At 40.4% G+C, this 14,770-nt stretch overlaps 1 protein-coding gene across 2 annotated transcripts in view; it reads right to left on the bottom strand.

Moving 5' to 3' along the window:
• Nucleotides 1-1,238: 1,238 nt before the first annotated feature.
• The window catches only part of Vta1 (vesicle (multivesicular body) trafficking 1), a 50,783-nt gene continuing 37,251 nt past the window's right edge, over nt 1,239-14,770 (bottom strand). The window contains exons 6-8 of one of the 2 annotated variants that reach the window (NM_025418.3): nt 14,411-14,587; nt 7,545-7,631; nt 1,812-2,324 (exon numbers count right to left, since the gene is read on the bottom strand). In NM_025418.3, coding sequence (NP_079694.2) covers nt 2,179-2,324; nt 7,545-7,631; nt 14,411-14,587 — 410 coding nt within the window. In that variant the 3' untranslated portion in view covers nt 1,812-2,178. Of the gene's footprint in view, nt 2,325-7,544; nt 7,632-14,410; nt 14,588-14,770 lie in introns of both variants that reach the window. The other variant, XM_006512809.4, reaches the window with a different exon arrangement.

Below are 14,770 nucleotides of genomic sequence, written 5' to 3' on the forward strand. Positions count from 1 at the left end.
ATAAATAATGAAAAACCACTGCTATCGTCACAGCAGACCACATTTCTCCTCACCACTTGCCTGCTGCTCTCCATATTCGAAGCCAAGTTACTTATAGTAACCATGTACTCTCTTAAGGCTCCTGGGTAGTCAGTCTTCCTCCCACATACACTCTGTGGCATCATTTTACCCTCTCATCAAGCACACAGCACCTTGGCTGTGTGCTACCACTTCTGTTTTCCTGTGTGAGGCCTATCTGAATGACCAATTCAACTATGCACACACCGCACATACCCAGTCTCCTAGCCCACACTTTAAGTTTCTCCACAACATTTCCAACTACAACATGGAAAGTCTCAGAAGTAAACGGACTTTCTCACTAGTGCCAGGTGTTCCTCATGTCTTGTGGAGCAGAGTCTGCATCTTCAGGAAGTATAGCTTTGTTGATTTCACCTTTATTGCCCACTCTTTTTGATCTAGGCAGGACTAACCCACTCAAGCTGTAGGGTCATTAGACAAAGCATCTCCAGAGCACAGAAGGCTGCAGCCTACCTGGAGTTTCTGCCTGCCACAGCTGAGGTAGTACCTGAAAACTACATCTCTAACAAGCATCCTTGAGAAACACTCATCAAAAACACAATCCATTTCCTCTCCTTTAGCATGTAAACTGAGGCAGGCTGCATTTTCTGCCATTTCCTCTGGAAAGAACACCACCAGGCACAAAGCAGCAGCTTAATAAACACATGCTAAGTAAGTAAAAAGTGTTTATCCTCTTACACCAGAAAATGTGCCCTAACTTATGGGAATATATACGAAGATATTAAATATAGTTCAGTTCCCTCATGCAAGAAAACATTTCTTGATACTTGGAAAACATATTATCATTAATATCTTATGTAATTTTAAAGTATCCAAAAGAATAATCCATAAAAATGCTACTGAGTCCTAAGCACCTTACACATGACATGGCATGTAATTCTATAGCAAACTCCAGTGGTGTCCCTTTCATCTTACAGTGGGGATCTGGTTTATATCAGTGAACTAACTTCATAGCTGTCTCCTTACCTCCATTTAGTTTGCCAACTAGGAGTAAAACAGCAAGTGGCCGTTTTAATTCCAATGAGCAAACATGTCTAGGTGTGCAATAAAATTTGCTACATTATATTTACACCTGTTGGGAAGATTGACCACCGAAGTCATGTTTTAATTCTGATATTCTATAGAACCATACCAGAGTACTGGATTTCCAGATGCAAATGTTGAGCCAGAGTCATGTTTATTTCATGAGAGCACTTTTCAGGAGATGTACTTTGTGGATTCTTTGTGATGTTGACAGTTCAGTCACTATGTACATCTGTTCTATCAAACTGTGCACAGTAATATATTGATGAGCAGAAAAATGGACACAAAAAATAATGAGTTAGTGACTTTTTCTCTCTAGTAGATTAGATTTCCAGTCATTTTTTAAAAAAGGGCTAGACAGTAATAAGCATAAACCATACAACTGCAACTCTGAGAACCACGGCCTGCTGTTTCCTGTGCTAAATGCAGCCCTTTCTTCACTTTTTCATACATACATTAGCTGCTGATGAAGGAGAGCAATACACTGTAATTGCCAGTGGGCAGGAGGAGTCCCAGGAAACCAGTGTGATTTTCCAGTACAATGATTCTATCACTCCACATGGTGTTTCCTTCTGTGATCTTTGATTTTTACAGTTATATTAAAACAGGAATATAAAGTGCATTTAATCTCTCTTATCATTTACCACTTTTGGATGTTCACATTTGCCTTGCAAATCCTAAGGGAAGAAAAAGTCAGGATCTCCAACCCGGACTATTCTGGTAATCTTTATTAAAAGTTTAATTTAGAATATTAAAGCAACATAATATGGTTTGTTTGTCCAAATATTACAGATCTTTCAAAAACTTCCTTTAGTGTGTATAAATTAAGAAAGCATATTATACCCAACATGATTTTCTACAGGGACATTTCACAGCGGGTTCGATGCTAGCATCAGCTCTACACACTCAATGACAACTGGCTGAGGCAGCTGGTAAATGCTTCTGAACCACACAGGAGTCATTGTCTTCCTCGGGGAACTGAGGCCTTCTGTAGTCCCCTGCTCCTGAAGGCTGAGGAAAGTGTAACGGACTGTTAGTTCTCTATGCGGAAAACACTGGCTTCCGTGAACAGAGGCTTCACTCCCTGCCTGTGGTCAGCAGCCTGAGGGCCTTCTGGAGGTTCTGCACAGCGGTGCCCACATCTTCATACTGCAGGGCACTGCCAGCATACTTGCAGTACTTCTGAGCTCTAGCGAAGTCCTCCGGGGTCAGGCGGATATCCCCTAAGAGAAGCACATTCCGACACAGCACAGATTAATTACATCACGGTGTGCTATTACTTACCTACCTATTTCAAAACGATGTGTTTATACTTACGTAAAAAGACCAATCTTTGTTTTGCTACTAATAAAAATAACTCATATGCATATAATTTTCTATCAATAAGTAATAAACCAGGAGTCTGTATTTTAGTAAATTAACTGTGAAGGGAAATAAAACCAAAACATCTGGTTGTGTGAAACACAAAGAGCAGCTTGGTATTTCCCTAGACTGCTGAGGCTCTCTTCATGGAACACCACAAACAGACTAAACCCTTCAGCCCTCATTTGAGCTAGAATATAAATATCTCCTCCAATAAAAGTGTATGTGTGTGTTGGGGGGGGGGGTAAACATAATCCATGCAGAACATGGTTCCTTTATTAAGCATTAAAATATTCCTCATTTCGCTTCATCCATGGAAAGACACTTAAGTCCACCTCCACATTTTTATCATTAAAACATACAACTAAACATGAAAACAATCATTACAAAACAATTTTCCAAAATTTATTTCCAGCAGTTTTCTATTTACAGATGAGTAATATGCAAGAGCCTAACTAAATAATTTTGGTAGAAATACACTATTCATTTTAATCTAAGATATGAGTGTGCCCTTCTACATATGAATTTCTATGGTAAGATAAAAAGCAGACATGGTATATTGTCTTTGGAAAAACCAGATGATCATTCATTCATTCAGGTGTTGAGATTTTGAGGATGGCACGGCACACTCCTGACAAGAAGGCAGAAGCACAGAGAGATGAGCAGGTGACTTACTCTGGGTGTTTTAAAGGCTGCACTGATTCACAGGGTAGTTTTAAATGTGTTTTTTTTTTTTTTTCTTTTTTTTGCCATTGATGGAAATAGCTAAGTATGACATTTCCCAGTAAAGAGGTAGAACTATAGGTTGGCTTACATTAAATCCTACTGAATATTACCAAAGCAAGCACGGATACAAGTAGTGCAATTTTAGTATTTCCCTGTGTGAAGCGGCTGGTGCTACCAGCTCAGTGGCTCACTGCATTGCCTTTGTTGTCAGTAATTCCCCACATTCTAAATAAAACTCATGAACAGTTAAATACTAATTAACTCCAAATTTTTAAGCCAATGTGCTTACAAATGTCCATACAGTAACTGCAGGGTGCTGCACGGAATAAGCCTCCGAATAATCACCGAATTAGTAAGACATTAAAGCCATCAGACAGTCTCATTTTACCAAAAAATTCTTTAATTTCCTTGAATTTCTCACTTGCTTTAAAAGTAATTCAAATCAAAACATGAGTAAAACTACAATTTTAAATTAAATATTCAACATAATCCACTACCATTTCTCAGTAGTTTATGGAGTTGTTATTCGCCACCCCAACAAAACCTAAGAACACTAACTAGCCTTCACTTCTCTTCACAGTTTTGTCAGGTCACTTCAGTTTATGCTTTGCTTGAAAACAGCTCCAAGATTCTTCAATGGTTTTTCAAAATAACTAAGGCTCTGACCACTTGGATATGCACACCCTCTTACAGTAGAACACTTTGTAGACTGAGTGCACCTTAACACTGCCCAGCTCCTCTCTGACAGCTTCTCCTCCCATCTTAGTAAACTTCAATGGAAAGGTAAATGCTCTATGTACCACACCCATTGGAAGGAGCTGGTGCCCCGAGCAACCTCATCTTTACAGTATCAGTTAGTTAGCTTTGTATTGCTGATGCCTCACTCATTAATAAGAGAAAGGGTGAATAATAAGAGAGTGACACTTTTATTTTCATAAACTAAACTTATCTACCAATAATAAAACTAAAGCACATTTTATTTTCTTATGAAATCATCTCAATATTAATAGCATAAATGAAATATTACCACCCAAAATACAAACATATAAAGCTTATGGAGACCCATAAGGCATCAATTAATTCATATATAAAAGATTGTAACTAGATGGTAAAAATCAACATGTAGATTCATATTCAAAATTTCTAGACATATAACATGGCTTTTTTTTTTTTCTCAACAATTTAAAGAAGTTAACCAAGACATGACAAATAATTACTTTTGTAACACATCAGGCTTTCCTTCATTTAAGAAATATAATTAAGTCACCCACAATGAAATATAGGACTCAACTTTTAATATGAATTAAAAATAAAATCTTGCCACCTACTTATGATTCTTGAAAATTATCATATAAAATTTCAATAGCAAAGACAAAACAAGAGAGGAGACAGTTTAATGCCAGTGGAGCTAACTTTTTACTCAGTGTCATAAACAGTCTCACTGTACCAAATGAAAGCTGTTTTAGGCAGCACAGGTGAGAAAGCACCACATGGCCCCAGGTGGCATAACCTGGGTGTGTCTAACCTGGCATCTCTCTCAGGTAGTCTGTGATCCTCAGAAGATGGCTTTGGACCAAGACCACCCTATTATAAGAATGCTTCTCTCCTTCAGAGCAGGACCATGTGCACTGTAGATTATAACCAGAAATATTTCCAAGATGTACTTTCCAATTTATGTAGATAGTTTTACAAATTAGTATGTCAAGGGCTCTGTCTAATCTCAGTAGCATATACTCCATTACTGATTTGAATGTACCACTCAAGGCAGAGGCAGAGAAAAGAGAAAAACACAATTCTGAATTCTTATAAAAAGGCATTGTTAAAAGATGCCAATTATGGTAAGAGGAGTGAACCATGGATACAGGCAGTTTCATTATTCTAATATTTTGTAATTGAGTTTAATGACAATATTCAATATTTTTCAGACACTGTGACATTTAAGACTCAAAAATATTGAAATTAGTTTTAATTCATATAATAATATATGAGGCAAAAAAAAACCATGCTAGATTTTGAAATTTTTTGGCTTTCCATTTTCTTCTGGGGAGTCAGTCACAAACTCCCTCCTCTACATTAATATGAATGCATCTACACATTAGCACAACAGGTATAGTCCTGAAACATGGTCGTTATTAAACACTAAGAAAGTAGACTAGGGAATGGGGGGTGGGGGGGCACCGGAAGTCCAGATGATATGAGAGCAGGGGTCAACACAGAAGTCTGCATTACTTTTCTGACAACAGACAGCCTCTAAGAATAGTTCTAAGTTCACAGCTAAACTGAAAAACAGAAAGATTTTCTCATAACCTCCTGCACACAAGCAAAGCCCTTCCATTTCCAGCACCAGCAACTGTGATTCCCCGACACACTGCGATCCCCAAGGCCACTGTGTGGTTCCCTTTTGGTTTTGTGCACTTGATGAACTTGGACTAACTTATAAAACCCTTATAAATACTTCTTACAGCAGTGCAGTTCTTGTTCTCTACCACTGTCATCCCTGTTTTTCTCACCACAACTGATGAATACTGATCTTTCCCCTGCCTCCACTCTCTTGCCTCTTCTGTGTCCCAGTTGGGATGAGGCAGTACGTAGCCCTTTTGCATCTGTTGCTTTGGTTCTTCAGGCCCTGAAGCAAGCACTGTATTGAATAAGAAGCCCATCAGGCAGTAGGTGCAATGGCAGGTTCACCGTGGAGCTATGCCGATATTCTAGTTTTGGCTCTCTACTCATACACTGCAACTTTTGCTCTTTTGTCTTTATAAAAACCCATCCCAGCTCCTGACAAGGTGGGGTCATATAAATACACGGTTGCAGACCACTTAGATTAGCGAAACACTTGACTAGGTAGACAGTGGGCTGGTTTTCCATTCAGTAATAGACACATTTCTTTTCTTTTCCTTCTTTTAAAAGGCTGGGCAGCTCATTTGCACTTCACATGGAAGAATATTGTGTCACCAGGTATTCGACACTTTATCCCTTTATTAGTGATGAGATCTTGGCTGCTTCTCAGTTCTGACTAAGGATGGCATCAACAGTGGGTGCAGCGGTTTGTGTGGTCAGGTTCTCCACCTCTTTGGATAAACATCAAGGGGTACGGCTCCCTTTCTACATTTGGACATGCGGTTATTTTGAATAAAAGTTTTTCAAGTTTTTTGTTCTCCATTTAAATGACTTCATCCCTGTTTTATTTTTACTTAGCTTAACAGTTGACTAGTTAGGAAATATGTTCCCCATCCTAAGGGCTGTCTCTTCACTGCGGATGGTTTTCCCTTTGAGTTAATACTGTTTGTTAACTTTGGCTTTAATTTCCTGTCCTTTAGGAGTCATGTAGATATAAAGTCACTGGTCTATCAGCATCTACAAGTACTTCTTTTGTTTTGCTCCAATAATTCCCAAATGTTAAGTCTTGTCTTCTAACAATCTTGGTTTGATTTCTTATAGGAGATAGGAAGGGATGACATTAACCTTTTGTAAGATATCCACGTTCCCCAGCACTGATTACCTAAGAGGTGCCTTTCTCCAATGTGTTTTTTTGGCTCCTTTGTAGGTTAACTTGAGATGCATAGGTCTAAGATAATTTTCCTGAAATCTATTCTGTTACTTGGTGTATGTGTTTATGTTAAGGCCATCCTTTGGTTTTACATGAGCCATAAGAAGAGTTAAACTCTAAATGAAAAGTTAAGATATATCTCAAATTTAACTAGAGGCAGAAAAGTAGAAAGGAAATAAAAGAAAATACATAGTGGTTCTGAGATGAAACAAAGTAATGATAAGCTTCCACAGTACTTGTGGCTAGACATCAGTGTCATTACACCCAGTACAGGACAAACAAGAGAACCAAAACAAAAGTACAGAAACAAAAAAGAGAGAGCAGTCAAGGTAAGGAGAGAGAAAAATATATAGAAAGAGGAGAGAGGAGAGAGAGAGGAAAGAGAGAGAGAGGAGAGAGAGAGGAGAAAGAGAGAGAAAGAGAGAGGAGAGAGAGGGAGAGGAGAGAGAGATGGAGAGAGAGAAAGAGAGAGGAGGGAGAGAGGGAGAGGAGGGAGAGAGGGAGAGAGAGAAAGAGGAGGGAGGGAGAGAGGGGGGAGGGAGGGAGGGAGAGAGGGGGGAGGGAGGGAGAGAGGGAGGGAGGGAGGGAGGGAGAGAGAGAGAGAGAGAGAGAGAGAAGGAGAATGGAATATCTTTTGGATTTGGGTCCCTGGGACTAACTTACAGAATCCTGGTTCCCATGACATGCTAGCAGACACAGTGAAAAAAGCTTGTTTCCAATAACCTAGATACTCAAGGAACAATTACAAACACCACCCCAAATAAGGAGAGACACAATGCAGCCTCCAGCCAGCCAGCTGACTCACCCTGGGAAGCTGTGTACAGGTCAGGATCAACAGCTGGAGCAGCTGGGACAGTCTGTGGACTAGGCTGGACGGCATTACTCGTTACACCTGGGAATCAAAACCAGAGATAGCAAAGTGCTTCATTCCCTTAATTGATTCTGATGCATTAATTTGAACTTATTTTACAAACTGGAAAATATGAGTGTTAAGCTTCATGACTAGTGGGTCAATTTTTTTATTCTTTGAAATTAAGATTTAATTACATCATTTCGCCCTTCATTTCTCTCCCTCTAACCCTTCCTATGCACTCTCTTACTCTTTCTCAAATCCACTGTTTCTTTTTCATTGTTGTTACATACATATGTATGCATAAGTAATATATATATATAGGTATATATATATATACACACACATTCTCATACTTATAAACATAACAATGAGCTGCTCACCCCATATCATATTACTTCCACAGATATGACTAAGTGGTCAACTGCTTCTTAATTCAAGCTTGCCATGTATCTTTAAAGGAAGATTCCCTTCCTATCTTCTAATCTCTTAGCATCTAAGTACCCTGAGGTCAAAGAGACATAATTGTGATTTAAGTCAGCAGAAAAATACAGTTCATAACTGCGTGAAGTTGAATGCTGGAATTATCCAGCTAATGCATTTTTTTTCCGATCTTTTGTTTGTTTTTTTTTTTTTTTCTTTTTTTTTCTTTTTTTTTTTATTAGGTATTTTCCTCGTTTACATTTTCAATGCTATCACAAAGGTCCCCCATACCCACCCCCCCCCCAATCCCCTAACCCCCCACTCCCCCTTTTTGGCCCTGGCGTTCCCCTGTACTGGGGCATATAAAGTTTGCAAGTCCAATGGGCCTCTCTTTGCAGTGATGACCGACTAGGCCATCTTTTGATACATATGCAGATAAAGACAAGAGCTCCAGGGTACTGGTTAGTTCATATTGTTGTTCCACCTATAGGGTTGCAGTTCCCTTTAGCTCCTTGGGTACTTTCTCTAGCTCCTCCATTGGGGGCTGTGTGACCCATCCCATAGCTGACTGTGATCATCTACTTCTGTGTTTGCTAAGCTAATGCATTTTTAAGGTGGTATTTTTACAGGTAAATGAGTGATTAGCTTGACTTTCTCTTAAGACTTGTCAAAGCTCTCATATCAACGAGTATCTAGTGCTCTGCTCCAGGTACAGACTATTAGTCAGCTAAAAAGTTAGCAAAATGCACTGAAATCGTACAAAAGACTGTAGTGATTCATCAGCAGGGAAAGTATATAAAGACAAGCTGACTAATTCCAGAAGCCAAGTGATCTCTGAAAACTCAAAATTCTGTATGCATGTGTCTTGCAAATAAAGAGTTCTATGTAGTACACCTCTGTCTGCTTTGCTGTTCATATGTCTTAGCAGCTGTAATTCCAGATTAACAATCCAATCCTTGCTTTCTTTTTAATGACTTTACAATTGTACTGGCTAGTTTTGTGTCAACTTGACACAGCTGGAGTTATCACAGAGAAAGGAGCTTCAGTTGAGGAAATGCCTCCATGAGATCCAACTGTAAGGCATTTTCTCAATTAGTGATCAAGGGGGAAAGGCCCTTGTGGGTGGGACCATCTCAGGGCTGGTAGTCTTGGTTCTATAAGAAAGCAGGCTGAGCAAGCCAGGGGAGGAAAGCCAGTACAGAACATCCCTCCATGGCCTCTGCATCAGCTCCTGCTTCCTGACCTGCTTGAGTTCCAGTCCTGACTTCCTTGGTGATGAACAGCAGTATGGAAGTGTAAGCCGAATAAACCCTTTCCTCCCCAACTTGCTTCTTGGTCATGATGTTTGTGCAGGAATAGAAACCCTGACTAAGACAAATTGGTACCAGCAGAGTGGGGTATTCCTGTGACAACCTGACCATGTTTTGGGGAGGACTGTGGAAGGACTTTGGAACTTTGGGCTTGAAGATCCATCCGTTGTTAAGAGCTCTGTCGGATGTTGTGTAGGAGCTTGGAAGATAATGTTGAGAACACTGCAGAAGATGGAGGTCTGGTTTGTGAAATTTCAGAGGGAAAATTAAAGACTCTTTTCAGGGCCATTGCTGTTTTGAATGTGAAGATTCTGTAGTTCTGGTTAGCTGGGGCTGAAGAATCAGCTGTGATTAACAAAATACCAGAACTACTAAAGCAAAAACTTTGCATTACTGGGACTATTGATGCTGGTTAGCTGGAGCTAAGAAATTAGCGGTGATTAAGAAGAGACCAGCATCATTGAGGTGACATCTTCTGGGAAGTGTTTTCTGAAAGCACAAAGAGGCTGTGTTCCAGAGATGGCCAAGGTTGGACTCCTGCTGCAGCAGGACTTGGTAATATGTAAGGGTCACCCAGGTGGTACTGGTTTTGAAGGCATGAAGGGGTCACGCAAAGCAGCTGAGGCTCGGCACTGTGAGAGGCCATGGAAGGCCATTGGTGAAGGTGCAGCCTCAGTTGCAATTGAAGGCCCAGGATTGAAGGGGTCATGCAGTGTTTTGGAGATGCCAGTACCATGAGATGACCACCAAGAGCAGCAGCAGCAGTTGAGTACAGGCATCTGGAGCCTAGAGGATGATGCCTGTGCTACAAAGGGCCTGGCTGGAGAAGTGACCCAAGCCCTTGGAGGAGCCCAGAAGATCGTGAGTTGGATTCCAGACATTGGACGGTTGGAGATTGACTTTTGCTTTTGATTGTGACTGTGCCCTGATATTTTCCCTCTTGAAGGAAGAAAAAAGTGGAGCCCACAGTTAAGAGACTTTTAATTGTAAAAAGACTTTGGATTTTAAAAGAGATGGATATTTTAAAGAGATTGAAATTTTAAGAATATGTAAAGACTGTGGGACTTTTAAAGTTATTTAGAATGGGGATGAATAAGATTGTAAGGGTTGAGGCTTACTAGTGATGTTTTTGTGTGTCAAGTTGACAAGGGGTCAATTGTACTGGCTAGTTTGTGTCAACTTGACACAGCTGGAGTTATCACAGAGAAAGGAGCTTCAGTTGAGGAAATGCCTCCATGAGATCCAACTGTAAGGCATTTTCTCAATTAGTGATCAAGGGGGAAAGGCCCTTGTGGGTGGGACCATCTCAGGGCTGGTAGTCTTGGTTCTATAAGAAAGCAGGCTGAGCAAGCCAGGGGAGGAAAGCCAGTAAAGAACATCCCTCCATGGCCTCTGCATCAGCTCCTGCTTCCTGACCTGCTTGAGTTCCAGTCCTGACTTCCTTGGTGATGAACAGCAGTATAGAAGTGTAAGCCGAATAAACCCTTTCCTCCCCAACTTGCTTCTTGGTCATGATGTTTGTGCAGGAATAGAAACCCTGACTAAGACAACAATGCTCCTTCTTTTCTATTTTTTAAATCACTATTTAAAAAACAACCCACTTTTTAAAAAAAACGACATACAGAACTACAATGGATGCACCTATTACTGAAAGGCTAGGAGACATGGAATTTATGCTGCACAATTCTGTGAGTTTTTGCTTAATTTTGATGAGTGCTAACAAAGAATATTAAGCAATTAGCATTTGACATACTTTTCCAAGCAAACCTTTAAAAGCACATACCAAGTTAACATTAGAAAGGATGTTAAAAACAGGTCATGGTGGTGCAGGCCTTTAATCCCTGCATTTGGGAGGCAGAGGCAGGAAGATCTTTTTCAGTTTTAGGCCAACCAGGGCCACACAGTGAGACTCTGTCTCAAAAGACAACAAAACAAAACAAACAAAGAGGAATGTGCGAAAGTCAGGAGATCTGAGAGGGACTGTTTGTGAAGCCTAGGAGGGCTTTTCAGCAGCCATATCTTAAGTGGCTGCACACGGCTGTGCAACTCCTCCAAGCAGGTAACACCACTCCTTCCCCAGCAACTCGTACTCATCCATAGATTACATCTCTCAACGGACTCCTTCATGGGAGGGCACAATTTCTGGCCAGCAGTCTATGGTAACTTTTGAGTAATTATGTGTACAAACCCTATGAACAAGCTGCATTAAGAACACAGTAGGATTCACAGAGGCTGCTCGGTTCCCCTGCAATAGTTCATGTGAAGAAGGCTTTAAAAGGCTATATGAGTCTTACTAAGTTATGTCTAGTCATTCAGCTGTCATCCATGCCCGAGGCAGGATAGTCTGGACATATCTCTTCCTGTTTGTCTTGAAGGCCTTTTGCCGACAGCAGGAGCCTAGAATACTGGGATGACATAAGCTCAAAAATACCTGGTAAGTTGGTAATGTTTTTTAGGTTACTATTTATCCACTAGGTGCGCTAATCTGTTTGTTTTTTTCTGTTTTGTATTTGGGTAGGACACTCTGGGCAATCTACACAATGACTGCAACTTTTAGACTATAGTATGTTGGTGTGAGGTGATCCTTCTACAGTGGCACTCCTGGAAGAAAGCAGGGGGTTTGCACACTAAGTCCTTTATGTTACTCAATAATAAAATGCTATGTCAGAAAGTAACTTCTGAGCCACACTTATGCAGCATAGAAGACATTCATACATGTTCAAGAACACACTAACATTTTTTGATAAGTAATATCTTGTTCTACAGGCCAACTGGCATAGAAATTCTTGAGTAGGGAGACGTAAGAGTTGATTAGGAAGCTAAGGAAGATTGTCCCCCAGCTTCCAACAGAGCCTTGCAATGGAGTGGAGTGAAGAGGCCCAGCACAGGTAGGAAGACACAGCTACACTAACCTAAAACGAACACCAGAAGCAAAGGTAAGAAAGTCTGAGAACGGATATGACTGATCCTCCAGGTAACCAGGGGAAATGGCACTGAGAGAAAAACACAGGCCAGGATGTCAACAAGCATATGACACCTCACAGAATCCAAGAGCGTAACGTCTTCTCCCTCCAGTTCCTCACAAAGCTCAGGTTTGCAGTGTAGTAGGTGAGAGGTCAAAAGACTAGCAGCGGCTGGGTGTGGTAGTGTACACCTTTAATCCTAGTACTCCTGAGACCCAGACAGGAGGGCAAATGTGAGTTAGGGGCCAGATTATCTACATAGAGAGTTCTAGACCAGTCAGGGCTACATAGTGAAATCCTGTCTCTGGAAAAAAAAAAAGGCTGGCAGTAATAGCAGTAGTACCATTTTTTATTGCGTTTACTTCTCTGCTAAGGCCTTTTGTGATGTAGCCTACAAGAAGCACACATTTTGAGCTTCAAGAGACACAGTGAACACTATCTCATGTGCTCTCTGCTCAGTGGTTAGGCACACCGGCAAACCCTGCCAAACAAGTACTACTGCCCTCCTTGCACCCACTGCTTTTCTGTGGAAGAACTAAAGCTTGTAAATGAGTACACACTATTCTTTTCAGCTATCTGAAGGATTTCCCTTTGATAAAAGTGTATCCTGGACCTACTACATGAGAGAAGGTAAATCACTCTTAAAGGGAACAAGAGGGGAAACATCTGTTATGTTTATAAACTAAAAATGTTACTGCTTTCTTTTATTTGACAGCTACCAACTGAGTAAATGTAACAGAAAAAAACAAAAATGGAGCTAAGAGAAGACCTGGCATCCAAAATTGAGAACTAAATAGAGGCATGCCACTGAGAAAGCAGGTTTGGATTTGAAAAGATTTATAGATTCTTGTTTCCCAAGGATCACACACAAGGGACACCGACAGGAGGGGGCACCTTCCTAACTAACTCAATGAAGCCAGAGTCTTGAGTTCAAATCCCGGTTTTTCACTGAGTATGCTTCTTAGAAGCTTTTACTTGTATTCGCTTCTTTGATGAATGAAAGGAGGCAGAAAGGGGTAATGAGATTATAAAAATATGCTACATTTAAACACATATGAACAGGGAGAGGGAGACTGAACACACAGCTGGCACATGTCTCAGTTAACCAGATCAAAATGCACTGTGCACACTAGAACACTTCCTAGAATCTGCCCTCTAATATCTATCATTGTCATGAATATTCTCAACAATAAGTTCTGACTATTAGTGTGGCCACACGAAGCTATCAAGATTTTAATGCTTTCACTGTACAAAATATTAATTTCATATAGGGCAATTAAACAATCCTCCAACTGAAAGTATGGTTTGTTGTCTCACACACACACCAGGTCCATATGGATCCAGGGTGAGTAACTTTACTCCAGAGCTGCTTTCAGATCCGTTTCTACAGAAGTACCTTTCAGGTAATCTTTCCAAACTTCTACACTGACATATGACATTTGTCTTGATTCCCAAAATAATTCTGAATGCTCATTAACTTGTCACAGACAGCTCTGTCTTTCTAGCACAGATGGCAGAAGAGGAAAAAAAGGAAAAGACATGAATCTGTGGAATGCTTATTTTTGTGTCATGTCTAAGTACCAGTCAATTTTATGCTTTCCTCTCTTTTAATAATTAAGCATGAGAAATAGGCATGATACTAACTTCATCCTAGAGAGAAAACAACTGAGGGTGAGGGAGGAAGATACCAGCTGGGCTCTGGAAGGTTCATAGTCTAGTGGGAACCAGAAGACACTGGGGTCTGGGTCAAATGCACGGCACGCTGCTTCCAAAAGAATGCCAGTGTTTACTCTGTCAGGTGCATGCTGGTCAGAATTGCCCTCCAGCAGATTCACTGGGGTAGCTGGTCTTGCTTAAGCACTCTAGATTAGAAACGATGAATGTTTCCAAAGACTATAAAATATTTAAAACAGTGTTTTATGAAATATATGTACAAAACAATTTCACATTGACTGAACTAGCTGTGTCATGACACATACCCTAGAGCCTGTAAGCCAGATGAATTACACTAAACAAAGACTGGTGATAAAACAATCAGTTTCATCAATAATAAAAGCAATATATTAACAATATACAGAAAACATTAAGTTTTTATGAAAATGGGAACAGAGTTCTGTGCTCATACCTGTGCTGTGTGGCACTTCTGCAGGGGTATTAGCTGGAGCATGTGCACCTGGAGGAATCTGTATGCCACTGTAGCTGCCTGGTGCCAAGTTGCTTGGGTCGTATGCTGAAGATGATGATGGCTGAGGTGGCTGAGTGGGCAGAGAGGTTGCGCCAACATCTTCATTTTCTTCAACATCTGTATATAACACATGTAAAATGTTGAAGCAATTCTACCTATATGTAGCTAATAAGCAGGCTATTTCTTGAAATCATTGTTACATTTTAAAATTTTTAATATTTTATAAAGTTTGTGGCTGACAATGAATACCATTTCTTTCGGACAGTGTCCACCAGGTCTATACATTCTTTACACATACGT

This window comes from Mus musculus, chromosome 10, assembly GCF_000001635.26.
Source record: "Mus musculus strain C57BL/6J chromosome 10, GRCm38.p6 C57BL/6J".
NCBI lineage: Eukaryota > Metazoa > Chordata > Mammalia > Rodentia > Muridae > Mus > Mus musculus.